This window comes from Botrytis sinoallii (genome assembly GCF_014898435.1).
Source record: "Botrytis sinoallii strain Bc 23 chromosome Unknown BSIN_006, whole genome shotgun sequence".
In the NCBI taxonomy this organism is placed as follows: Eukaryota; Fungi; Ascomycota; class Leotiomycetes; order Helotiales; family Sclerotiniaceae; genus Botrytis; species Botrytis sinoallii.
In genome coordinates, this window is record NW_024066033.1 from 1,725,836 (window position 1) to 1,752,281 (window position 26,446).

At 44.3% G+C, this 26,446-nt stretch overlaps 10 protein-coding genes across 10 annotated transcripts; 5 read left to right on the plus strand and 5 right to left on the minus strand.

Moving 5' to 3' along the window:
- Positions 1-466: 466 nt before the first annotated feature.
- EAF02_004266 (uncharacterized protein) lies at positions 467-2,797 on the minus strand (the record flags this gene model as incomplete). The annotated part of the gene is made up of 4 exons (XM_038900314.1): positions 467-716; positions 769-1,523; positions 1,896-2,646; positions 2,700-2,797. 4 exons carry the CDS (start codon positions 2,795-2,797, stop codon positions 467-469), a joined length of 1,854 nt encoding a protein of 617 aa, XP_038760021.1.
- A 327-nt stretch (positions 2,798-3,124) lies between these two features.
- EAF02_004267 (uncharacterized protein) lies at positions 3,125-4,027 on the plus strand (the record flags this gene model as incomplete). The annotated part of the gene is made up of 1 exon (XM_038900315.1): positions 3,125-4,027. One exon carries the CDS (start codon positions 3,125-3,127, stop codon positions 4,025-4,027), a length of 903 nt encoding a protein of 300 aa, XP_038760022.1.
- Positions 4,028-6,324: 2,297 nt separating this feature from the next.
- EAF02_004268 (uncharacterized protein) lies at positions 6,325-7,887 on the plus strand (the record flags this gene model as incomplete). The annotated part of the gene is made up of 1 exon (XM_038900316.1): positions 6,325-7,887. The coding sequence occupies one exon, from the start codon at positions 6,325-6,327 to the stop codon at positions 7,885-7,887; it is 1,563 nt and encodes a 520-aa protein (XP_038760023.1).
- Positions 7,888-9,118: 1,231 nt separating this feature from the next.
- On the plus strand, positions 9,119-10,771 carry EAF02_004269 (uncharacterized protein; the record flags this gene model as incomplete). The annotated part of the gene is made up of 2 exons (XM_038900317.1): positions 9,119-9,274; positions 9,347-10,771. 2 exons carry the CDS (start codon positions 9,119-9,121, stop codon positions 10,769-10,771), a joined length of 1,581 nt encoding a protein of 526 aa, XP_038760024.1.
- Positions 10,772-12,958: 2,187 nt separating this feature from the next.
- EAF02_004270 (uncharacterized protein) lies at positions 12,959-15,196 on the minus strand (the record flags this gene model as incomplete). Its single annotated transcript, XM_038900318.1, has 2 exons — positions 12,959-15,045; positions 15,097-15,196. 2 exons carry the CDS (start codon positions 15,194-15,196, stop codon positions 12,959-12,961), a joined length of 2,187 nt encoding a protein of 728 aa, XP_038760025.1.
- A 1,762-nt stretch (positions 15,197-16,958) lies between these two features.
- EAF02_004271 (uncharacterized protein) lies at positions 16,959-18,124 on the plus strand (the record flags this gene model as incomplete). Its single annotated transcript, XM_038900319.1, has 2 exons — positions 16,959-16,983; positions 17,073-18,124. The coding sequence occupies 2 exons, from the start codon at positions 16,959-16,961 to the stop codon at positions 18,122-18,124; spliced, it is 1,077 nt and encodes a 358-aa protein (XP_038760026.1).
- A 396-nt stretch (positions 18,125-18,520) lies between these two features.
- On the minus strand, positions 18,521-19,050 carry EAF02_004272 (uncharacterized protein; the record flags this gene model as incomplete). The annotated part of the gene is made up of 2 exons (XM_038900320.1): positions 18,521-18,884; positions 18,935-19,050. 2 exons carry the CDS (start codon positions 19,048-19,050, stop codon positions 18,521-18,523), a joined length of 480 nt encoding a protein of 159 aa, XP_038760027.1.
- Positions 19,051-21,126: 2,076 nt separating this feature from the next.
- Positions 21,127-21,932, minus strand: EAF02_004273 (uncharacterized protein; the record flags this gene model as incomplete). The annotated part of the gene is made up of 2 exons (XM_038900321.1): positions 21,127-21,805; positions 21,880-21,932. The coding sequence occupies 2 exons, from the start codon at positions 21,930-21,932 to the stop codon at positions 21,127-21,129; spliced, it is 732 nt and encodes a 243-aa protein (XP_038760028.1).
- A 1,034-nt stretch (positions 21,933-22,966) lies between these two features.
- Positions 22,967-24,337, plus strand: EAF02_004274 (uncharacterized protein; the record flags this gene model as incomplete). The annotated part of the gene is made up of 2 exons (XM_038900322.1): positions 22,967-23,082; positions 23,146-24,337. The coding sequence occupies 2 exons, from the start codon at positions 22,967-22,969 to the stop codon at positions 24,335-24,337; spliced, it is 1,308 nt and encodes a 435-aa protein (XP_038760029.1).
- A 433-nt stretch (positions 24,338-24,770) lies between these two features.
- On the minus strand, positions 24,771-25,728 carry EAF02_004275 (uncharacterized protein; the record flags this gene model as incomplete). Its single annotated transcript, XM_038900323.1, has 2 exons — positions 24,771-25,375; positions 25,443-25,728. The coding sequence occupies 2 exons, from the start codon at positions 25,726-25,728 to the stop codon at positions 24,771-24,773; spliced, it is 891 nt and encodes a 296-aa protein (XP_038760030.1).
- Positions 25,729-26,446: the final 718 nt, after the last annotated feature.

Here is a 26,446-nt window from a genome sequence, read left to right on the forward strand (position 1 = left end):
AGATGCTTGGCATTATATGAAGCAGGGCTTGCGTTGGGAAGTGTACAGACTGGATTGGGCATTGGGCATTTAAATGGGGAGGGTGTACGAAGAGTCAGTCCCGTTACAGGCTAGATTGGGAAGGCGAAGACTTGAGATGTGGCTATGCATTTTATGCCAACTATAGACAAAAATATAATCCAAGAAAGCCTATTGATTCAAGATTCAAATTCGGTCTTGAATTATGCAACAGAAATCCAAGAAGAATCCAGACAATCATTGCTGAACGTCGGGAATTGATTTGGAAATGAGGAACTACTGTCCGAGGTGATTGTCTAAGAAGGCCTGTGGCCGATAACATATGTTCAATTTCAGCAATGTTTGTAGGGAAAGGCATGCCAAGGTGATGTGTGATCGAGACATCAAAATCATCGTGGGGGTATCATTGGCATTAACATTAATATATTCTATTTAACTACATAAGCTTTCAAGTCTTTTGACCTTTCTTCCTAGATGGCTGTTTCCGCCTCGGGGGATTTGGATCTTTTGAAAGTTGTTTGCGAAGTTGCTCATTGACAGCTTCAGCGCCATCTTCTTCCCCGGCAGGTTCATCAGCATCACCAGCTTCGCTTTCCTCGTCAGACTCTATTCCAAAAGCCTTATCGATTGTTTCAGCATCAGCGACATCATCCAGCGCGGCACCACCATCTTCATTATCACTGTCAAAGCCTTCGAATCTACATGACATGTTAGCGTAAAGTCTGATGTGTTATGTTTTCCTAAACTTACGAGTCATCTTCATTGTCGGCTTCGGACATTGAAGCAATATCTCCGATAGATGTGTCAGCTACTGATTCTCCAGCCTCATCACGCTTTCTCTTCCGTGGCATTTCGCCCAATCTACCTTCTCGTCCTTCTACTCCGGTTTCTTCTGGGCCTTCGAGCTTTGGAGGTGGAGTGTACCATGGAATTTTGCCCCTCAAGAAGTCATTGAGAACCATCTTGGCTACGCCGTCAACATCGGGCTCACCTCCATGTAATAGTCTTCCTCCCTTCCGTGCAAGAAGCTCTAAGAATTCAATATGGTTTTTGTATCCCTTAAGAGCATATGTTCTTTCAATGTGTTGGGGTTTAGTTTTACTCAAAACTGCGGGAATATATTGTTCTGGATGTTCAACATTCTCAACTCTGACTACACCTCGTAGTAGAATATCTTGGGGTGTGTCGGTAGTACTAGGAGGAACTACTCCAGGACAATCAATGAGATAAATACGTTTCATGAGAGTAATGTACTGCCAAACTTTTGTTTCACCCGGTATTGGAGCAACTGTGCAGACCTTCTTCTTTCTCAATGTATTAATGATTGATGATTTGCCAGTGTTTGGGTATCCAATGAAGCCAACTGATATTTGCTTGCGGTCGGCATGTAGGGAAGAGAATTGACGGAGTAGTTGAATGAGGGATCCTTTCCCGAAGGAATTTGTTATCGAGGCGTGAAATGCAAGAGTTGGATAATCTTTGGAGAGCGATCGCACCCAAGCGGCCTGCAGCATATTATTAGCATATAACATTAAATATATTGCATGTGAAATAGTGTTATTGTGTGTACTGGTGAAATGTATGAATCATTACTAAGAAAACCACCACAAGCCACTAGCTAAAGAGGAAGTGGACTTCAACTCAAACGAAACATTATCGAACTCTTTGCGACAGACTCTCCAAGACGGTGAGCTGCCTACTCATGACCCGAGAGCCAAGAGCGGCGAGAATGAACTCGATCTACCAAAGTTGTAACAGACTGCCTTCCATTGTGAGGAGCACATAGTGCAGAAGATGCCTTGACTTAACGATGGAATAAAAACGGGGGCAATGGATGGGTGAAAATGGTTAAAACGTGGAAGAATTGTCAAACTTACAGCAACTCCGGTGGGTACAAGATCGCACTTGTTGAGTACGAATATCAAGTGCTTATGCGGTGCTTCGTCCTTGATGTACTTTTCCACGGTCCGACAACGAGTTCCTAGAGGATCTCTAGCATCTAAAACATGTATGACCACGTCTGATGAATCAATAACTTTGTAAAGCTCATTCCATATGCGTTTGCTTTGACCCTTGCTGAAAATCGCCTCTCGAGCACTGGTGATGTGGCCATCATCAATAGCAGCAGCTTCACCAACAGCTTCGGGATCGTTCGAAGTTCCGCTCAGTAGCTTTGCTTGTTCGAGTCGATCCAGATATGTATCGTGGCTCTTAACACTATCGTCGGCAAGATCTTCCAACGAACTGACACCGAGCTTTACTCTCTTTCGTTGTGCTTTGGGACCGAAGGTATCACTGAATGGAGACGCCTCGACTGCAATCTTGGCTTGATGCTGCTTGACTCCATTTTTCCCTTGTCCGTCGCGAATCAGTGACATTGGCAATTTATTAGTCTTTAGCAATACCGAGTAAGGATCACTCGCCCGTTCAGCCATGGCTTCTCGGAAAGAGGTCAAGGCATCTTGGCCAATGACTCTTGAGTTTGTAAACCATTTTCTGTTGGGCTCAATTCGTGCGGGTTTTGTTTCTCTACTTTGGAATGTAGCAGCTTGAGTAACTTTTCCTGCGGCATTGTGACGAGCTTTGCCTTCATTGAACATATTCAAGGTCTTGGCTTGCTTCGCTGTGCTGTGATATGATTAGTTTTCAGTTCGTCAACGTGTGTAATGGCGGGAACATACCGATAGAAATTCTCGCCCTTGGTCTTAACATTGGCCATGCCATCTCCTACTTTGCCTTGCTTGACCTTTCTGGCCGCTTCTTTCTTACCGGTACCCATATTGATAATTGATGCGCGATGCGCTGTGAAATTTTGAGGTTGTGAAAAAAGTATGGAAAAAAGGAAATCGAAGCTCAGGAAAAAAAAGTTTTAGAGATTTTGGGGGGTTGTGGCTGTTGTGCGTCACGCTAAGGTGTGGCTGGGTTGGTTAGCTTCTAAAATATATCTCCACTAACCAAAGATATTTTATCAACTTCGATTGTGAGGTAAGGAAGGAGTGCCTTTATCAGAATGACCTCGGAATACTGAACCCTATATTCTGACAAACTACATCTCTCTCCCGTCTGGCCCATAATATCGTCGTTTTCGCAGTATCATTCGAACACAATGTCATCAAGTATGTCGAAGAGTTCTTTGAGATTCATTGGGCGATGTAGGCCCAGTCAATCAACCGCGGTCTCATCTCGAACTTTCTCCACCACTACTTCATGTAGCGCTATTGGACCTGAAAATCCTCGATTTATTGAAATACCCACCACTCAACAGCCAGACGCCCGGGGGCATAGAGATATTAAAGGAACTTTACCTCCCCCACGAAATCTTTTCCCCAACCGCGGCCCCGACAAGATCTCGAAAAAGTATCTAGATTCTGTGACTCGTGAGCCCTCGAAACCTCCGAAGAATCCAAACGATTATGTTGCGTGGAAGCATCGGCTAGCAACTCGGCGACGTGAGAGCTTGAAGGAAGCGTTGGTAAATCTCCATAAGAGGAAATTGACCCAGGAGCGCATAGTTGCACACAAGAGCTACTCGAAACGAATGGCCAATGAAAAGAGACTAAAGGCTCCCCAACGAGAGGATGAAAGACTGATGAACCCCACGATTACGGAAGCCATGTCGAAACTGCAAGTAGGCTTTGTTCCAGATCCAGACAGAGAGAGTGAACTGGCACAGAAGGCATTAAGGGTACAAATTAGGGCGGCTGAAAGGGAGGAACAGAGGAAGAACGCCTTGCATACGCTGTATATGAAGGCTCGGTCATTCATCACGACGGAGGAGCAATTGAATGCTAAGATTGATGAGATCTTCACGAATCCTTTCGACAAAAATGCACCTTACAAGAGAAATATCTGGGAGGTGCACGAGAAACCACCCACTGTCCAGGATATGCTTTCAGGCGTCAACAATTCTCATAAGACTGCCGTCGGAAAATACTCGCACCCTGCTGTAATCACTGGAACCAGAATGCAGCACATCGCAGAAGAACTAACGGGTGGAAAGATGGACTAGGAGGCTTGCATCATGACATGTATTTCGAATGCTTCAATAATGCTTGCTTGTACAGTATCTAGACATTCAATGATTTGTTACGTCTCTTACGTCAATTTTATGTCAATTCTTCATGTTTCGAGTGCATTCATGGATTGTTGCGTTGTTTTTGTGATCTCATAGCCCATCAGTTTGTCGTTCATTATGGTGTGAGGGCTCTCTGGCGTATTGCGAAGGGCCTAACAGGGTTCTTTGAAGGAGATTCATTTAGATACAATCTAAATAGGGACTTTTTGGTATGGCACAGCAATCTCAATGTGCTTATGAACGAGCAATCGCCCTCTCTAGTTGGGAAGCAAATCTCGTAGCTTAAACGTGCAATGTTTAAAATTGTTCAACAGCTTCGATATTAGATATCATATCACTTTTCTACACTATTTCCCACGGTGACATTATCAAATATCACACTCCTGCATCTCTCGTCCAATCCTCAGACGTTCAGGGATGTCGTCTCATCCCCGCCCGTCTGTCTTTCCGCCCAGATGAAACTGACCCCCAGAATCTTTCGCTCATTGCCGTGGCCGCAAGTTGATTCGATTTCATGACCCTCCCAGCGTAATCACCTCACAACCTTCATGAAATGAAACGCTGTGCCTAGTCATAAAGCCGTTAATCTGCCCCACAATTCGTGAACCAACTTCGACATCCCTGTACTCGTACCGCTATATCTAAACACACCTGTCGGTGACGTGACCATTGACGTTCGTGATTCACTCCCCCGCGGCCGATGATTGAAAAAGCTGTCGGTATGAAGTACCAAAGCCATTTTCGCAGATAGTAGTGTCTATTGGTGTGGGGTTGAGGTAGAATTTTACTAGTTTGTCCATCTTTGGTCCCTTGGTTGCGGCAAAATGTACGTGGATATTGGGCTGCTGAATAGCTTCATGAAACCGTTTGCGGGAGTGACACGGCGACAACCGAGACCGAAGGGTGCACAAAATCGATTATAGCGATAATCAACCTTCGAATGCATGTCGTACATATGTTAGCCGAGGAGTCGATAATGTGTTTATTTGGATTGCGTTGACGACAGCTGACATCGCGGTGTGCACTTGTCTAGATTGTCTCTGAGGCATAACTTTCCATCAGAGCAGATATCAGATGTGCTCCTCGTCAAAGAAGTAACCGTTTGACAACTAGGAATGCAGTCAAAGAAATGATTTCAAATTAATCATCTAGACCAAATTTGACACTCTTGATCTTGACCTACTTGAGCAAAAGCGTAAGGTAACAATAATATTCATCTACTGATTTAGTGAAAGTTATAAAATTGTATTCACTGGGTGCGCTCTAAATGACCGCGCCATTACCTGCGTCGGGAGAGAGCCCTGACTGAGTAAGTCGAAAATCCTCAACATCATGCTATGCAGCTCCAGAGACTTTTATGTGATTTCTCCGGAGCAACCAGTCTCTTCGTGCTGATCCTAGTCTACTAGTTGCAGAACTAATACGATACAAAGACATATAATAATAATGCATATCACATATGCTGTTGGAATGATGTTGGAAATAAAACAGACTGCGCACGAGTAGGTCGGAATTTGTGAGAGTCGATCGTCAACCAGAGGCACGTGATAACTTAACTGGCTTAATGGGTCTGATTGGTCTCGCGTATCAAAATGCTTACCTAAGTAGCATTAAGCAAGTTGGCCGAAGCTCGCTCCATTTGCATTTCCATCACATCACCATCTCTATATCTCTTCATCTCCATCGCCATCATCATCGCCGTCTCTATATTTCTTCATACGAACGCGGTTTCTCTATCTTTATCGCTATATCCTTCCATCGTACAACATCGATTACGAATATACAAGCATTGTTCTCAGATAAAATCGCCACTATATCGTGTTGTGTACAAGAGTTGTATCCTACAGTATATACTGTTTAGAACAGCCCTGGCGGTGGTTATGTCCTTCGGTATCTACTGTTTAGAACATCCCTGGCAGTGGTTACGTCCTTCAGCATCTGCTGTTTAGAACAACCCTGGCGGTGGTTACGTCCTTCAGTACCTGCTGTTTAGAACAACCCTGGCGGTGGTTACGTCCTTCAGTATCTGCTGTTTAGAGCAGTTCCAACACAACTCAAATCCATATAGTAGCCTTTATCGATCACTTCTGCGCCTCATTTTTTTTTCGAAGAGTCAAGGCTGCTCTATAGCCTGGGTGGGTGGGAATCACACGTAGAGTGTGGGCTAGCATTCTTTTAATGTAATCAGTCTTCACTATGTTTTGTTGCTAATTTAATTATAGAGGTCAATAATGTCGGTCCCGATTGAGAAGCTCCAGCTAGAAAAGCTCCTTGACGAGAGAGTATTTGTAAAATGGACAGATCAATCAGGTACAACTTTGACGCTGGGCTCTTGCTTGTATGGTAACAAGCAGAATCCCAAGTTTTTTATGGCTGCATACCTCGATATTAAAGGTCATATTCATATTCACTTTAAGCTCCAGGTCTCTATTAAGCTCGCTGGAAAGAAGCAACAAATGGATATGTTGTTGGTTGTTCCTCCGGACGCCGACTTCGCAAGTGCCTCTACACCTCGTCCGATATCGAGCATCGATGATTTATCTCACGACGCTTCTGCCATCCACGAAGCTGGCTTAAGCGACTCACAACATGTCTTCCTCATAAAATTCAAACTGACTGCGAAGGGATTCGTTATTGCGAAGAAGAAGACTGCTCCGATCATTAGGCCCAGCACTATAACTGCAGAAAAGTTGGTTCATAGCCTTGAATCTTTGTCTAATACATCCATCTTCAGCGTATATATCAGGCCAAGCACTTACGCGGAAGTGAATCTGCAAAAACTTCGCACGCACCTGGTCAACACTTGTGCTACTATCGATACATGGAAAACCAGCACAAAGGAGATGTACATTCAGCAAGGGGCTATGTTAGTGGAATGGAATAGATTCTTATCTGAGGATCAACAACACGTACTACCGCCACCATATACTCTAGAATCCCCGGAAGTGCAGGTTCCTCGGTCACCAGTAATTTTCGAGAAGGAACCACCATCAATCAATGTTATCGAAGAGGCAATTGCCGAAACACCGACACGCACTCCAGTCAGCCCGAACCCCCCGCCGGTACTGCATGGCATTTTCTCTCCTAGCGTCGAAGACTCTTTGAATGACAGAGTGAGCTCGGATGATGTCGAAAAGGACTTGAAATGTGCGGAAGAGGATTCGAGGTATATCGAAATGGACTTTGACGTGGATTCAGATGAAGAACGTCTCGCTAATTCGAAGTCTCGAGAACTAAGTCAGCAATTCAATCAAGATTTAGAAGTTTCAAAGATACTTGAGTCAAAGTTTGTGGAGTGGATACAAGCAGCAATACGGATAAATTCGAATGTGTACGCACACAAACGTTTAACTACCAAGCTATCAATTCTAGGTAACTGCGTCCGTACGTCTAATGCTGGCGTATTTGACGCTACTATACCCTGGTGCTCTGCGTTGTTTTTCTATGACCCATTCGATTCCGACAATTCCCCTGTGTTATGGGAGGAGAGGAATTCATGGCTGATTTCAGACATGGCCAAACTGATCAGATGGGCTAATGAAGTTCACTATGGCGCCGAGATGAATCCATTATTGGTAACTGATTTTGTGAAGCTAGGCAATATTGCTCGCACTGTTGCTCTACACTCTGGATATAACAAGGACGAATACAGCCTTCAGAAAAGCGCATGTGTTGCTCATGTTTTTATGGAATTTATCAAGCCGGCGACTGATATTAGTGGAGAGAACAGCAAGCCTCTTTCTCGAAAAATCTTAGAAGCTGGTAGAAATACATCTAAGCGAGTAAAGATATAAATTCACATAATATGAGCTTACAAAAAAACGTATAGTATTGGTTCATGATGTGAGTAACGAGGAAGCAGCAAGACACATTCATCTTGTATATGTATATAGTGTAGAATATGCAGGATATAATACTCTAGGATATCTTTTGAAATGCAAACGTAGTACTGTGGGTTTAGAGTATCTACTGACAAGTATTCCATGTTAGAAAAACATGGTTTGTTCTACTGAATATCGTAGACGTGATCGTACAAGTCAACCAAAATCGGAGGCTGACAAAAAGCCGTTGCTTAGGTACCCGGACCTGGTAGGTATCTCGTATTTTACGACCAAGACTAAATAGACTAAATACTTGTTGATTCCTCTAGCGAACCCTTTACGATGTTGTGAAGTACCTAGGATCTAAACAATAACAACAAGTTCACAACAATAATGTCTATCTACAATGAACAAATCTATCTGAAACAAGGGAAGAAAGGGGAAGACAAGTCTCGAGATAACAGGTGAAATTATACATATCCATAGGTTCACAAATGAGCATGAGGATTTGGAAGCGGAAAAACAAACCACCTAGGTACCCAAGATACGATACTAGCAAAATTAATACTATAACTCTTTACTTCGTATAATTAGAAAAGGGATCTAGCTAATAACAATGTGAAAGGTTCCACTATTATCACTTGTAACGAGATAATCTATCATTATCATTATAAATATACACAGTGGCGCTCAACAAGGGTATTGTGAACAGTTAGAAAGTAGTTCATCCAATGAAATCCGCATTCATGGAGCTTTCGGATGAAAGAAGAGACGAGACGCCCTCACTTCTAATGAACTTCTTACTTGGAACTTCTTTCCAACCACATTCACCAACTCATTAATCTTGTATATACCTACCAACTTGGAACCGTTCAGTCATGTACTCAAAGCGATATTCTTGAGAGATTCACTCCTAATTCAGCATTCAATATATCATACCAGTACCATTAAACAACTCAGCAGCAATCTAATATCGAAGGATCGGAGAAATTGAGGCCCTCATTCTAATCAACCTTGTCAGCGCGATTAAAAACACGCAATTGCCGCCCGCATCCTCAGCCCAGCCTACCGATATCTACCTACAAGTAAAAAAAAAGGTCATCAAATGTCAGCTTAGACGTCGATGAGGTGACCAATCTTTCACAAGAGCTCTGGTATTGCGCCTGGAAAACACATTACGTTCCATTGCTTCTATTGTTCTACGATGCTCCCTGTCCGCAGACTGTCAAGGCGACAGGATGGCCCGCCTAGCAATGGGCCTTCATCCACCACAGAACCTAATCATTCCTCTACAGAAACAACGGCCACTTCATCCGGGCAGCCTCAATCTGATTCTAGTACTAGGCCAACTTATATTATTGTATGTGCCTCGCATATATAACTCATGAACCAATGCAATTTCATAGATGGCTTCTAATGATTATCTCTATAGGCAATCACAGTAACTATATTTGGACTTATAGTGTTGCTCCTTGCACTTTACATCATACGTCGAACCCGGATCAAGCACAAGAATCCAAAATACATACCGACGGTATTTTTGAAAAAGGCTTGGGAAAGTTGGGACCCAGAAGCTCATCGATATCGTCTCCCAGACCATAATGATCCCCATGAATACACAGGAGCCGCCGGCGTATCTGGTGTCGGCAGAAGTTCATCGAGTCGTCCACCTCCATCGTTCAATGCTGCCGCTCGAAGCACCGTCGAAAATGCCACAAACAACGACGCGGCAGGAGTTGATAGGAATACTTCAGTCCGCTCGGTAATGACGCTACCAGCTTATAATATGACGCCGGGACAAAATGAGCAGGTATTGGGAAGAGAGGGTGATCGAGGAGGCATTGACGTTGTATTAGAATTCCCAGAGACTATCGACGAAGAAGAGTCACAGCGAGAGGCAGAGATGGAGGCTTTATACCAGGTTCGACTTGCGAGACGACGTGAGAACGAAGAACGAGAAGAGCGAAGACGATTAAGGAGAGAGGCTAGAGAACGAGGCGATCATGTTGCATTGAGAGAACTTCAATCTCGACCCGCAAACACCAGTACTGGACCAACCGTCGAAGAGCTCAGAGCAGAACATGACAGAATTAAGAAAGAACGCCAACGTGCAGTTTCATCAGTTGCATATGGTGATCTAGGGGTCGCGAGACATGACGGTACACGATTACGCGCAAATAGTGATGAGAGCGAACGACAAGGATTACTTGGCGATGCAGCAAGTATGGCCGCGAGTAGTCGTTATCATCGGAGAGATCGAAGCGCAAGTTCAGTGTTGAGTATTGACACAGTGAACTCGGACCTACCTTCTCCGGGATTTACCAGGTCTCGCGCTGATTCCCGACCGGATAGTCCGCTTCGTCGATCCATAGGCCCTGGAGACTCGAATGATAATCATGAAGATAGGGCTGGAAGCAGTCCCGAGATGATAGATCATGACGATGTCCCATTGAGCAGCCCCCCTGGATATGAAAATGTATCGTTAGACACACCACATGCGGAAGCGTCAGCTCTACCACATCACATGACGGAGCCCCCTCCTGATTATACCAGTCCAATATATGGGAGAGGGGAGGGGCCAAGTTTAGAAAGCACGGGGTCTCGAAGATCACAGAATCTAGACGGAGTAATGACGGAGAGAAGGACAAGCACTCACAGTACAAATTCGGGCCTTTACCCTCGGGACGAGAGACGTACATCTACAAGATCAACTCGAGGTGTTGGTGGCATTCCCCAATTACCCAGTTTACGATTAGCATCTTTGCCCTCTATTCACGTCGATCCAGGCAGTCCGATGACAATGGGAACTACAGAGGAGGAAGGACATAGCCCACATAGCCAAACCCGTTTCGGTTAAGCTCTTTGAAAAAACAGTCAAGATCTTTGACACGATTAATGAATCTTGGATAATCAGGTTGAACCTTCGAATTTTTGATACACGTATAATCTTTCTCCAACGCAAATTTTGCCTTTTCCGCATCAAGCAATCCCTACTTTTCTATACCCGTTTTCTTTCGTAATAATTGTTATATACTTCTGATTTTGAGCATGGCGCTTTTGGGGGGAGGGGGTGTTTAGAGCCGGATACTTGCTTTATTGATCTATTTTCAGCTTGAGCCTTTGTTTGGTGTTGAATGCAATTTAATGCAAGGCCTCTTGTATATAAGAGCAAAAGAAAGCAAGTGGTGATCAAGTGGGATGGAGTGAACGGAGTAATTTTAATTGGAGTGAGGGAGTTTATCAATGGGCTGGATTGGAAAGTTTCCAGATATTAGATAGGGTGGGATTGATGGGAAAGGTGGAAGAGTATGGCTTGGTCACAGATCATACTATACTCTGTTGTTAAAGACTCACTCGATTGGTTGGTTTAGTGTCAATATATATATGTTGTTGATTCTTTGATTGATCTATGTTTCCTGTCTCATCTCTGTATCGGTTGCTATGTGAACATGTATTTCATGTTTTCGGAGAAGACAATTCCTAGAACAGAACGTGGGCCGACTCATGGGTAGAAATTTAGCCCAGCAATCTGTATTGAAACGCTATCAACTACGTCTCTCTTTTCCATATCCCGCACCTCTTTCTCCCTCATCCTCTCCCCTCCGCGTCTCTCCAATCTCACTCCTGTCAGTAATCACCATTTCCATCTCCCTTGGATTGAATCGACGTCTTTTCAGAAGAACGTCATCCTCTCAAACAACTTTCTTTCTTCATACTTTCTTAGAACCCTTTTCCCACTACCTCCACGCCCATCGACCATTTCATCACCCTGTTTTCCACCCCCCATCTCCTTTCCCATCATTTCGCATTCTCTTCTTTCCTCTTGAAGAAACTTCCTTCTTAATCCCCTTTTCACTCATCTTCTACTCCGCCTACAACTCTTCTTCTATTCCTTTTCTTTCTCCCTCTTGCCCCTCCCCTTTCTCTCGAACTATTGATGTCAATACCAAAGACCCGACCGACGACCTCACTCTCCTATTCCACAACGTTATAAATCTTGACCATCAATTACGAGGACCTCACACTCTACGGACTAGGACTAGGACTAGGACTAGGTAGCGAAGAAGAATGGTAATCATATTTTCGCACGAGCTGCTGTTTGCTGGAGATATTTTTATTTATTTATCTATTTATTTATTCATTTGGTCAAAAGCATTCAGTACATTAAATACTGCATAAAAGATACTAGCTTAACGAGAGATTGACAGATCAAAATAATCAAGATGGTCTCTATCTACACTACAGAACACCACCACAAAATCTACATCTCAAATATCCGATTCTCTGGCTACCACAACAATCTGTGAATGACATGCATGCACTTAATATGATTCATAGTGGGACATCCATCTACTTGTTGTAATAATACAGTGACTCAGAGACGTAAATTTCCGAAACCATTAATTACCGAAACCAGTTTACATTTCATCGTGCCGGATGAGTATGGATAAATAATGCTACAATTTCCTATCCCAGCCAACACAGCACTACAAATTGTAGGTACCTATCTATCATTGCCTTGCACATATATATCGTCACAAATATCAAGACTCATCGGGACTCGAGGGTATTACCTCTCAATTATCGCACGTATCTGGAACAATACAACTCCCTCAAAGACCCTGCAACGTTCTCACCTCGCCTCCGTAGTCACCAGCAGACAACACCGCGAGAAACAAATTTACCAATTTTTCATTTTTTTTTTCATTTCCCAAATTGATATCTCTGCATTCAGCGCTGTGAAAAACCGTCCATCCATTCCCCTAAAACATCTGCATAATAAAGCCGAAGCTACTACATACATTGCAACGAATGCAAACACCTACTGATGCATGAAATTCCCGTAACTGGGTATCAAGCAATGCATACAATTCTCCCAACACTCCTCCGTAACTGACCTCCAAGCCACTTACCATTGCTCGACCCAGCGTAAACACAACAGCACAGCCTATACATGGCTTCAGCTCAATCTCGTTGGCTAAGTCACTGACATACATAATATCCACATTGCTACTATCCTGATTCAAAGAATCAAAAGATCCCTTTACTCGGCATTGTTCAAAGCAGCCATCATCTCCGCGTTGATTCTGGCAATCTCTGCTCTAGCAGCAGCATCCTCAGGGTCCTCATCATCTTCTGCTGGATTGGCTGCAACTTGAACATCAACCTTGGATGGTTCATCAGATGAAGGCGCGCTTTGGATTTGCTCAGTCTCGGTTTCAATTTCATTAGATGGTGCGCTTGGCTGCTCGGCAGCATCTATTTCCGAAGATGGAGCTGCCTCGTCAACTGCAGGCTCTGAGACCTCAAGGTCCTCCTTTGGCTCTGGGACAATGGGTGCTTCAACTTCCTTCTTTGGTTCTTCGGCTTCAGCAACAGCAACCTCTGTTTGAGCGACAGGGGCTTCAATTTTCTCCTCCTTAACTACTGGAGCCGCAGCAGCCTTTTCTTCGACCACTGCCTCTTCAACCACAGGTTGAACAATGGTCTCCTCAACATTTTCAGTTGTTTCATCTGCAGCTGATGATGGAACATCTGATTCCATAGGAGCAGCCTCTACTTTTGGTGACTTTTCTTCCTTGGTTTGGGTTTGTTCTTTGGCTTCCTGCTTGGGTAGATCTGCCGACTTTTTCTTTGGCACTGTTTTGGCACCCGGTTTGGTGACAGGGGCCGTGGACTTTGGTACAGCCGCCTTAGTTGTGGTAGGCCTGGTCGCCTTCTGAATTGCTTGAGAAGCAGTCTTAGTATCACGAACCTTGGAGTGACCGAGACTGCTGGATGGTCGCTTTACAGATAGCGACCGCTTCGGTGGAGGAGATTTATCAGTCGATTTGGATGCAGAAGAAGCGGTAGGTCTCATCATACGCGAAAGAAATCCATCATCGGCCAATGGTGCCGAAGCAGGCGGTAAACTCCCTGCTGAGGCCTTTCTCTGTAAGGTTGAAGATGGCCCAAGGGACGGTCTAGTAGTTCCTTTCTTCACTTGCGAAGCACTCCGTGAGACTGGTGGGTGCGATGACTTTGCCGTGGTGGCGGATGCCCTGGGTGCACTTCCAGCACGGCTTTGAGAACGTGGTGCAGTTTCGTTCTTGATAGCTCCAGATGCACGACTCTGAGTTTGTCTGGCAGGTGGCGTTGAGGTAGCACCTTTCGAGCCAGAAGAAGCTGTTGGGGCAAGAAGCGAAGCTGGGAGCTGTACTGGCCTTGTGGGTGACCTAGCCTTGGGTTTGCTTAATCCGCTCTGTGGAGGTGATGGCGGATTCCTGCTCTTGACAGCCGGTCGACTAGCCGATCTTGGCTTACTTGAAGCTCGCGCGCCGCTTGAGGGGGCCAACGAGGTGCTACTGGTCTTCTTGGCCGGCTTCTTATCGGGAGTCTTTGATGAAACCACTGGTTTTCTCTCCGGTGTTTTGCTCTTCTGCAGCTTCACATCCTTTTCAGGACCTGTAGGTGTTGTTGGTGTCCTTGGAGCCGGTTTGGAAGATTTTGGAGGGGACGATATTCTTGGAGAAATTTTTGGTGTTGTGGATGATTTAGCTGTAGATATAGGTGCAGGGCGCGTAGCAGACTTGGTTCTGGTAGCTTTGTCCGAGACCTTTGAAGCTGCATTGGTCTTCGAAGGACCTGTTTTCGATATCGGGCTTTTGTTTGCTTTGGTCGCAGGAGGGCTTGTATTCGGTGCTTTTGACTCCTCCTCGGATTTCTTTGGATTCTCCTTGATCTCTGCTGGCTTCGCCAATTCCCGACCACGTTCAGGTATTGTTTGTTTGGTAGGTTCCGGGTCTCCGATTTGTTTGCTGACTTCGAAAGCGGGAGTTTCTGCCAAGGCAGATTCGGGAATGAGTTCATCAACCATGATGCTGGTCTTTCTTGCCTCGAACTCTTCTGATATTGATTTCTTTCTCTCTGCAGTCTCCTCCGGATGAGATTGTTCATCCAGACTGAAACTCGTCCTCCTTCTTGCCATACTGCCACCGCTCGCCATGTTGGGTTCACTATTGCTATCTTGCCTCTTGAGACCAAGTTGTATTGCCTGACCGGCTTGTTGTGCGCCTCGTTCAACAGTTACAAAGCTCGTTCTGACTTTCGATAATGGCCTTGGGGGTGTTGTGCTACTTCCTGGTGAGAATACTAAATAAGGATCAGTACATAAAGCTGCCCAATGTATGACGAAGTACTTACATGTATATTCTCCTGAAGAACGACCTCTGTCTGGTGGTGATACTGAAGTCTCCTTGTTGTTTTGTTCGAACATTGCACGAAGGTTTTTTATGTTAGACATGTTGACGGGGTTTTTATAGAGCCGATGGCTCTTGAATTGTGCTTGAAAGTTAAATCGATATAACCAAGGCGGAAGGAGCTACAACCCGAGCTCCAGTATGAAGTAATTGCCACAAACTAGTTGCAGTGATCTGCTAACTATGCGGAAGAAGGAAGGTGTATCCAATTGCGTCTCCCCAAGTATTTAAAATTAGGAAGAGGTACTAGTTTTTATGAGTATTGAATCTCAGCTGGTCAAGTGGTGAATCGAATAAGGCATTGAGGGCCAGCTGTTGCTATATTACATCTGCCGTGCACTGGTACTTGTCTTGTACTTGTTCAAGGATTGGATTGAATCGAGTGAGTTAAAGAAGCCACCGTACCACGCGCGATATACGGTTTCGCAGTGTGGCAGTCTCGTTGTACTTATGGGTGGGTGGTTGGAAGTAAACCAACGCAAAATGCAAGATTATTAGAAAAGGGTTAGGAGTTAGAAGTTGGAAGTTAGAAGTTAGAAGTTAGAAGTTAGATGAACCAGTCTGTTCCCAAATATGGAGAGAAGTAAGAAGGGGTTTTGAATGAACGGTCGTACACTGTATGTCTCGAATAAATATCACCAGGTCTTGATATTGCAGGGGTGGAGATGGGACTTCTTCTTCTTTTCAATATTTCAATGGCCTGCAAGTTGTCATTCCGACGATGGGGGGGGGGGAAATAGGGGTGTGTTCTTGAGAGGACTAGGATTTTATCTTGTGTACAAGGGACAAAAAGGCACAAAAAGGCACAAAAAGGCACAAAGTTCATATCCAGGCTGTCTTGTGTCTATCCATTTATTTATTTAATTTAACCTTCGGACAATCGGTCGTAGTATCAGGACCAGTCTTGCGCCAGTGGGAGCCAGGACGTGAATGAGGATAGTTACGGCGCTCTTTTACTCAATTAGCTTGGACCTCTTTTTGATTGGGCTTTGAAGCGAAGTGAAACATTCCATGAATGATTCGAAATGGTTCGAGAGAAGAGAATTATTGCAATTTACATGGGGGCTCGGTAGGTGATGGAGGTGATGATATATGGGTTGTGCATTCGTGCATTCGTGCATTCAGTATTTGAAACTTTGAATAGACACTAAAGAGTATGAGGGAAATATAGAACAATATACACCGCACATACACACATAGACACATACATCGACGGAGTATACATACATACCTACCTGCAGGTGGGTAGTACTAGGTATCTGGGTGCGAATCAGGACAAATCTGCATTCAGAGAATCATCTACAGCGGAGGGAGGTAGATATGTGTTGGCGGCTACTAAGCAGGTGTAGATAAGTACTATTGATGAAGATAGACTTGACGATACAGTCCCATCTAGTCAGACAGAGACAAGAGAGTGTAGAGAATTCTGAAAAGGTATCTACCATCTACTATCTATCTACCATCCACGGATCTACTAGACGTTCATCTAGGTATCTACCTACCCTACTGTGTATCTAGCTAGACACGAGGGGGAGGGGGTTTCGGAAAAAGAGGTGTGTGTGAATAAATAAAAGGGGAATGAATGTTTGTTTGTGTTCGACAGGTGTGATAATAGACAAGACACACTTAATTCGAGTGTGTGAATAGCCGAGACGATGATCCGAGGGTCGGGTCAAAAGATTCACTGGAGACCGATCTCGCAAGTTAGTGTCAACTTTTGGGGAATCCCACCCACCACACACCACCACCACAATCCATTCAAAAGTTTGGTCAAAGCAAACCAAGAAGTCAACAAAGTCAAAAACCATGGCTTCCAGAACTTTGAGGATAGGTAAGAAGGAATTTAAATATGCGTATTTTTTTACTTTTAAATCAATTGATATTTTGAAACAAAAACTAACCTTTCACTGGCTCTTTAAGGTCTCATTCCTGGTGATGGAATTGGCAAAGAAGTAATTCCAGCAGGAAGAAGAATTCTTGAAGCCTTACCAGCTTCCCTCAAATTGAAGTTTGAGTTTGTGGACTTGAAAGCTGGATTTCAAACCTTCGAAGAAACCGGGGCTGCTCTGCCAGATAAGACCGTCGAAATTCTTAAAACTGAGTGTGATGGAGCTTTGTTTGGTGCAGTCAGTTCTCCTTCAAAAGCTGTCAAGGGCTATTCCTCCCCAATTGTCGCACTCCGCAAGCGTCTCGACCTTTACGCAAATGTTAGACCCGTCAAAAGTGTTATGACAGCTGCCAACCCAATTGATATGGTCATTGTGAGAGAGAACACCGAGGATCTCTATGTCAAGGAAGAGAGAACATATGATGCTGTTGATGGGAGTGGAAAGGTCGCGGAAGCAATCAAGAGAATCTCCGAGAGAGCTTCGTCCAGAATTGCTACAATGGCCGGAGACATCGCATTACGCAGACAGAAGCTTAGAGATAGTGGAGTTGCAAGCATTCACAAGTCACCATTGGTCACCATTACACACAAATCGAATGTTCTGAGTCAGACGGATGGCCTTTTCCGATCCACTGCCAGGGAGGCATTGGCTCTCTCAAAATTCTCGAGCGTTGGTGTAGAGGAGCAAATCGTCGATTCTATGGTTTACAAACTGTTCCGTCAACCCGAGACCTACGACGTTATCGTCGCACCAAACCTTTATGGAGATATCTTGTCCGATGGAGCTGCCGCTCTCGTTGGCTCCTTGGGTCTCGTTCCAAGTGCCAATGTTGGTGAAGGATTTGCTATTGGTGAGCCATGTCATGGTAGTGCTCCTGATATCATGGGACAAAACATTGCAAACCCAATTGCCACCTTGCGAAGTGTTGCTCTTATGTTGGAGTTCCTTGAGGAGGAGGCCGCCGCCGCTAAGATCTACGCTGCTGTTGACGGCAATTTGGAGGAAGGCAAGTTGCTAAGCCCTGACCTTGGTGGCAAAGCTACGACAACAGAGGTTGTTGAGGACATTCTTAGACGCTTGTAAAATGGTTTCCATTTTCTTTTAGAGGTGTTTCTCCTTGAAGGGCCTAAGGCTGTCTATCTGGAAATGAAGTCCCCCTCTGAGAAGGTATTTGAAGTCCTCTTCTGAGGAGGTATCTGGTTAGACAAATCCTGAACTAGGAGCTATGAGCTAAAATGATATCCCCAATCGCCTACATGATCATCGTATCACAACCGCCCCTTCACGTATTATGCCTTCCACGATGAACATGCATTCTCTTCATTTCAGTCTTCTTGGCGAAAGTCTTATGCTCCTCCCTACCTCGTGCCCTTGCCCACTTGCATCGGGTTTCCCTTCTCTCCCCCTACATGTATGCTTGGCTTGCGTTGCTACAAACTCATGGTTTCTTTTGGTGACTCTTTACGTGCTTGAATTCCTTCAACCCGATTCTCGGCCAAGTGCAGCTCCAAGTCTTCCGCGAAGTTCTGCAAGGATGACGATGTATTCCTCTTGATAGAAGGACTCCCTCGATTTCTTCTCGCCCGAGTGGACGACTAAAGATATAGAACAAGGGGCGACTCGTTCTTGCTTGATGCGAGTATTCCCATTTTGATGCTTCAATACCGGAGGGCTCAACGGAGGTGTCAAGGGAACAGAGCGTGGAGTAGGCCTCGAGATGTTATATAGGCGCTCGGGTCGTTTTCTGTTACCCAAAAGAAGTCGATTCTTCAAAATTTTGGTATTGTTTGAGAGTGGAATAAACATATTCCACTCAGCAAGCTTGGTCTTGTATGCCGATATTCTGTGAACTGTCAGCGTTTGTTCACATACGTCAACGATAGTTCAACTCACGATGCGTTGAAGTCGTATTTCTTCCTCATGATTTCTTGAATTGCAGACAGAGTCAAATGTTCCGAGAAGAACAGATGCTTGATTTCGGTTTTATGATGTTCGAATGTGTTCTGCATGGTTGCGGATGATATTTGACGAAGTACAATTCCTGTATCTTTGATATTCTGGGATTTTTGTGTTTGTTCGAAAGAGCAAATGGGGAGATATATATTTCTCCTGCTCACCCTGCGACGAAAAACTATTGGCCCATAGTGTATCTGATATTGATGTGATATTGTCTTGTTGATAGGTACAATTTGCATAGTGGGGAAGCGCGCTCAATGGTTTCCACGAGTGTCATACATGACGTGCATGAAAGCATGGCAATCGAAGATTACTGGAGTTTGTCACTGGGAACCTAGAGGGGTAACCGCCTCCACTCAGCGGTTAACATTTCTACAATTAACTCACTCCAGTAAACAATGGCAACGATAAAAAAGATTCGTCCAATTGTGCAAGATGCATACTGGATAACGAAAACATTCCTATGCGCTGAATTGTAAATTGGCGCTCAATTTGGAAAAGTGGGAGTTTGGTGATGGTGAATAATGAATTTTTTATGGGGTTTGTGAACACGGAGTGCTGCCCCCCACGAGATAAGAACGTTGCAATCTATTTACTTCACCAGTGAAGGAATTATGCATTCCTTCAGAAAAGTTCGCATCACATGTTTATAGCGTCGAACCCACCGGCACTTGTGCGGCGTAGTGGTGATTTAGTGCCAAAATCTTCAATATAACATTGAACCGTCCCTTCGGCGTCGCGCTCTTGGGTAAATTCCCAGAGATCAGCGCGTTGTTAGCCAATACTCAATTCTAGCTACTTTGGACGACAAAGTCGCCGGCTGCTACTTCGACCATCACTTTTGGCGCCTTTGAGGTTAAATCGTGTTTTTAGTTGTACAGTTCATCACCCCATCATTCGCTCTCTATAGCGCTTTGAGATCAAAGTAATTCATCGGTCGTTGATCCGTTCATTTTGCAATTGGCAGTGATTCTTCAAACCTAGAGGTCTGTCGCATTTCTTCAGCGGCTTCCGGATCCATGAAAATGAAACTTCAAGAGATCGAGGAAGTTTCTTCATGAGAAATACTTCAAGCGTTGCGCTCTAGGAAAGACTGATTGATTTGTTATGAGGCGCTTGGTATGTTTTATTATTATTTTCTATTCGACAAATCATTTCAGAGAGGGGAGTTAATTCAAAACAGGCTAAGCGCCGAGAGAACACTAAGTTCCAGCGCTAAGGATTAATAAAGTTACCCCGCCATGCCCACCTTCTGGCATTTTGATGTGAATGAATGTATTGGAATTGGAAGCATTTCTCCTTCTTTGAGCTTGATAATAATAAACTTCGAAGCAGAATACACAAGCGGCCGAGAGGGTTAGACTTTTACCCATCGTTGTAATCTTTCCGGCGCTCCGTTGATTTTAGATGCATACTGGTCACTCGGTCTCCTGGCACAGCAGCCAATTGAAAAGGATTGAAAACGAGCCACATCGAACCCCGTTTGGTAAATTTTTATGTTGTGGCTGGCACGAATACGATCCCCAATCATGTCATTCATGTGCTTTTTCGCATTTCCAGTATGCATGCTCGCATGAACAGTCCTGCCACTTTGTGACTGATCGGTGTATGGTACAAGGATGGGGGTTCAGCCACACCATTTTTGTTCTTAGAAACAAGGGTCTATTAGAGTTTGTCCCTCGCTGTACGGGATCAACTGATTGGCAAAGTGCGATTTCGGTTGTTTTCTGTTCCAGGACAATGAGTAATCTGCCCAATTGACAAACGTGGCGTGGTTGTAATTGCGCTTTGAGAGTTCGGCGCAGCGTAACTCAGTGAAGAAGTTTGAAGTTTTGTATGATCACAAAAAGCATGACAATTTAGTTGATATCACATGATCTTGCTGCAAATTCGGATGTCAGGAGATGTGTTGTTGCTACCATTCCTATGTCCGTTTATCATCACATCTACACTATCTATCATATCATGTTTTATAAAAACGTCCCAAGCCTGAAACGTTGGTCGCTCAAACCCTCAGAGAACTAGCCCGTCTAGTATCTCCCCTGTCACCTGGATCCAAACTTTTGCCTTTTCAAAATCTAAACCAATTCTATTCGATTGCAACACCTCATCAAAAGTTCTATCTTTCTTCAAGTGGTAGGTGATGATGATTCTTCCATTGTATCCATCTCCAATTGAGAGACCGAAGCAAAGCATCGTGGAACATCATGTGAAGAGACTTGGAATTGAGCTCCTGTACCATGCAGCTCATTGCTCGAACCCATCACATCTTGCTCGTTGTTATCGTGCCCATGACTTATTTTGAACCATGTACATTCATCTTCTGTGGGCTGGACAGTGAGTGAGGCTGTGCTCGCGGGGGCGAGGTATTGAGTCGAGTATCCGTGGGATACCGGATGAGGTTGTGTGGAGATCGGAATCGGAGTGTATGATTGGCTTTGGGGGTCGTATGGATTGTCGGCAGTGAAATACTGCCGAGGAGTACTCTCTATCCCATCACTGTAGGCGTGGTATCCGCCTATTTTACTTTGATAAAGATCAAATGGGACGTCGACACCAAGGGAACTGAACCCATTCTGGAGGGTCCGGATCTCGTTTTGTAAGATAACGTGCGTATGATATGGATTTTGGGTTAGCTGGGCTTGGTGAATAGTGTGTTGATTAAGGGTCTCATGGTTCAAAATTTGTGGATGGATTTGAGTGTTTGAGGCGGTTGTGTGTACAATGTGTGGTGTTTGACGAACAGTGTCGATCGAGGAATGGTCGATTGATTGAGATGATGAGTGTTGTTGCTTAACCCCATGAGTGCTGCAGTTCTAGTTAGACTAAAAGTTGTGAAGCTGTGCCGAGGTCATGTAACAAATATTTGATAAGATACATACCTTGCTTGATATCGGCGAAGATCACTTCTGTGTCCCGAGTTCTTGGGGGCCATTTCTGAGAAACTGACAACTTCAATTTGTTTGAACAGAAATCGCTGCTGAGATTCTCGATTTGCGAGGAGCTTTCTTCGCATTGAAAGCACAACGTTATTGAATAGAGAATTAACATCTTGAGGATTTGAGTACTACTTAATGCAATTCAACATACGAATCCGTTTTGCACTTTGCAAATGTGAAATAGTTCGCATTTTTGAAAGTGCAATCCGCAAAAAGGGCAACGCTTCATTTTGCCTACTGAATCGTCACTCGCCACGACATTCGGATTCAATATTTCTGTGATAAATAAATCGAAGGATCTCTTGGCTGATTCGGGCGGAGAATAGTTATCTAACAAACCCGTGGAGAGCAGCAAAAACTCAACCTCATACTCCGAACTTCATAGTAAAACTAATAAACATCATGAGATTATCTGGTGATTGGTGCTCAGTGCTCACAATCAGAACTTGGGGGAAACGGATCGCGGATGACTGCGGTAATTATGATCTTCAATTATAACAGAGAGCCAGGAGGGTAAACGAGCCAATAACACACTCCCTCTTGTACGATTCGCATGTACAAGCATACACAAAGAGCTTGTGTTCTCGAAAGTGCAATTGCACTTTCGTGGATATCTAGCACTTTCTAGAATCTTTCTTCTGTGAAGTAGCGGAAAACCGCCTAACATCAGCACTTTACTAGCATGTAATAAAACAAATACTTCACACCGTGGTGGCGAGGTCAAAAGGTGTCCGCTTATATCATCATCGGAAACAGGGAAGCAGCGTGACACTTGGCGGACTGCGCAACAAACGGAACGCGTCAACAGTAACAGACAGCGATGAATGAATGACACAGGAATGATTCGCCACGCCACTCACTCGAGACGAGGCTGCGGCTCCTTTTGCCTATCTGATGTTCCTCTCAATCATTATTATTATGAGCGGTTTGACCCATTCAATATCTGAAAAGTCCAGCAAAATGGAAACTCGAATCGAATCGATTCTACATCATCAAAGGCCTGTACGTATCAAATGAATAAACCGCGGCAATGCCAAAGGACTGGGCAAGCATAAAGGAAGAGCTGGAGCAGCTCTACGTGACAGAAGGGCAAACGTTGGAACAAGTTAGGGAAACTTTAATATCGACTCGCGGATTTGGTGCAAGGTGAGTCGAACAATAATTCTCTCCTCCGATGTGTCTTTTAGAATGCTAAACATTTGTTTCTAGTATTCGCATGTACCGAATGATGCTTCGCGAATGGGGAATCAAAAAATACAAATCAAACAACAAATGTGGCGCCCGATGTTCCCGAGATCCACAATCGACTTCCTCTGTTGAACCGGAACTTACTGAAGACGATCTGAAAGATGCCGATTTCTTCCTATTGTTGAACGATAATCAACCCCACCCGCATAGCTTTACGGATACACTCATGAATGAATATCCTACTCAATCTTGTATTTGGAACAATTCGGCACACAGCACTAATCTGTTATCATCATCATCCGATCCTCAAAGCTCTCCCGATATACCTCAACATGGCTACTGCATCCCTTCAATGCCCTACAGTCCCGCGAGAGGTCGGGCTCCAGAAATATCCATTCCTTCACGGCCCATGAGACTTTCGGAGCTACTTCCTTTGATCCATACTTTATATCCTGCCGAACATGTCTTCGAACCTTTGTTACAGAAATGGCAATCGGATGGGGAATATATGGCCTGTGCCATTTCATGGTTAGATAATCCTAATCATTGCAAGAACCTACTCGGCTCCTCTCTCACCGGCGGTAACTATTTCAAAACTATCGACGAAAACGTTCCTTTTCCAGAGCGTATCACTTTGACCAAAGCGTTTCTTAAAGCTTCGATTCTACACAACGTATCGCCATCACAGAGTATCTGGAGTGTAATTTGGGGTTCTACTAGATACGTGGATCAATGGCAAACGGTGAAAGACAATCTTGTGGATGCGTCGTCTGGATTTATCGCAGAGCCAGGCTCGGTTTTCCATCTCTGTGCTCTTGCTGTTATGGGCGAAGAACTACTTCAGGACTATAAGAATCGACTCGAAGCATTGAAGCCACTCACTATCGCTAAAATTGATGATGCAAAATGTTTACGTAAACAATACGTTGATATTTTGAAGGATTTTCGCAATCAGGAAGTCGATGTTGATATATCCTTTTACAAATACTCGCTGGAAATCCTTGAATGGAATGAAGCTCTAGCGGCTCAGGAGAAAAGCAAGATTAATCGATTGCTGGTGAAGTATAGAAGGTTGGTGGGCTTATGGACAGGGAATTCACCATCTTGGATCGATGGTAGTGTCGACAGGATGATAGAGAACGCTGAGCGCAGATGCCTATCTGGAATTGCTATGTCATCGCCTGGGCCATCGTTTGCATCGGAAATTGTTTAGCGGATCCCATGAATTGGAAAAATATCCAGTATATTGTGAGGATCGATCAGGTGTCATTATGTCTCAATGGGCGGCATGGTAATCAATATCATTTATATGTATATCAGACAACAATCCATGGACTCTCCATTGAGTACTGCGTACTGTGTTTGTTAAAAAGAAGAAGACAGAAGCCTAGAAAGAATTTTCAGTTTGAAGGGGGGGTTATGGTCGCGCTAGTGGGCGTTCCTTCCTTTCTCGAAACAGAACACCAAAATGGACAGCATCATTGTTACTTCTCTTCTTGTCAGACAGAGGTGCCGGGGAACAAACTATTCCTACTATTATAATTTGATGAGAATCAATGATATCTATTTTCAATTCGTTCATGGAGAACCCTGATTAACCACACCATCCTCACCCAAGGATAGGTCTTTCATCCGAGGGACTAAATTCACAGCATCTCCGTAGGCTCGATTCGCCGTTCGTGTCCATGAACTTCCACTGCCCTTGACGTTGTACTATCCGCTTCCACTATATCTACATGCCTCAATCTCCCTCTGGGGTTGAAGAATGTTGGCTTGGTTTCTGTAGCTGGAAGTTCAGCCAAATTACTCCTGGGGTGCTTTCGCTTCCACCATAATAACGCGAATAAAGATATTAGCAAAATGAAGGCCCCAGCACCTGCTCCTATCCCAGCTCTTGCGCCTATTGATAAAGACTGTGTTGTATCTGAGGAGGAGGTCGTCGAGGTTGATGACGGTAGGGGTTGGTACACTGTTGAGATTAAGACTGATGTTTGGGCGGTGCTTGTTTGGACTTCAGCTGATGGTATCCCAGAAGTAGTAGATGACATAAATTTCGATGCTTGTATGCTGATTGGCGTTGAAGATTTAGCTGTAGTTTGGGAAGTTTGAGAGCTCAAAGAATCCCCCGCTGCTGTATCCGAGACTTGGTTATTGACTATGAATTTTCCTTCATTCGCGTTGCAACAATCGGCCGCATTCTTCCCGCAGCAATAACTACCATTTGGACATGCCGTGATCTCAGTATCGTTTGCTACATACCAGACTCATCAGCTACAATTCCTTGCTACAGTGTATACTATACATCAGAGAGTCCATACCTCCAACACACAATCGCAAACACAATGGAGACTGCCATGTCTTGTCCGTACACGACTCTCTCCAAAGTTGCGTCCCACTTATACCACAAAGACCGTACGTAGATCCAGAGCCACACTCATCTCCTCCGTTGTTGATGACTCCCAGATGACAGCACATGCTGACGGGTGCGGAACCATTACATGGCTTGTATGTCGGATCCATCTCAACTCCCTCGTAACTATAGCATTGTCCCTCCACCAATCCCACGAGCCAACCAATAAAAACGAGAGTAACAATTTGAAGCATTATTAACGATTGTAATGTGTCACGCAAAATGTGAAAAGATTCACCAGCAATCAATTGATCGCATCGTGTGATTGTGAGTGCAAAATCAAAAGACTCGAAAGCAGAAAAAGTAAAAGAGATTCAGACCGTTTTAACGCGGAAACACGAAATATCTATTTGTATTCTGGATTACTGCTCTAAGTGAAGGATTGACGTCAAAAATACCTACCCGGCACGAACAGTACAGATAATTCCCTTGCGGCGGTTACAGAACTGATCCATGGCTTTTAATTAGTTGATTGATTCGCTACTACGAAAAAGGGGGCAGAGTACCGCCGTGGATTATAGGGATGGTTACCGCTGAAGGATCGTTTTGAAGTATCGGGGCAATTTTCTGATGTCAGATTTTCAGCCTCTGACAGCCCCCACCTTATTTTGGGTCGGTAACCTTAACGATACAAGGGAAATACATCACTAGATGTTTACTTTTTAATAACTCGGATATGGATAACTTTTGAATTCTTGTACTAGAAGACTTGGCTTCATTCAACGCCGTATATATTGATGAGGTATCACAAGTGTATCAAGCCCCAACAGCTGCTAGTGCAGGTTTAATTGTAATGCTCTCTATGATTCTATTACCACATTCTTCACATAGATCTCAAGAAGTATTGCTTAAAAGCCGTGAAAAAAGTATGTGGAGATGTCATTTGGAATTTCATTTTTGAATATTGATTTT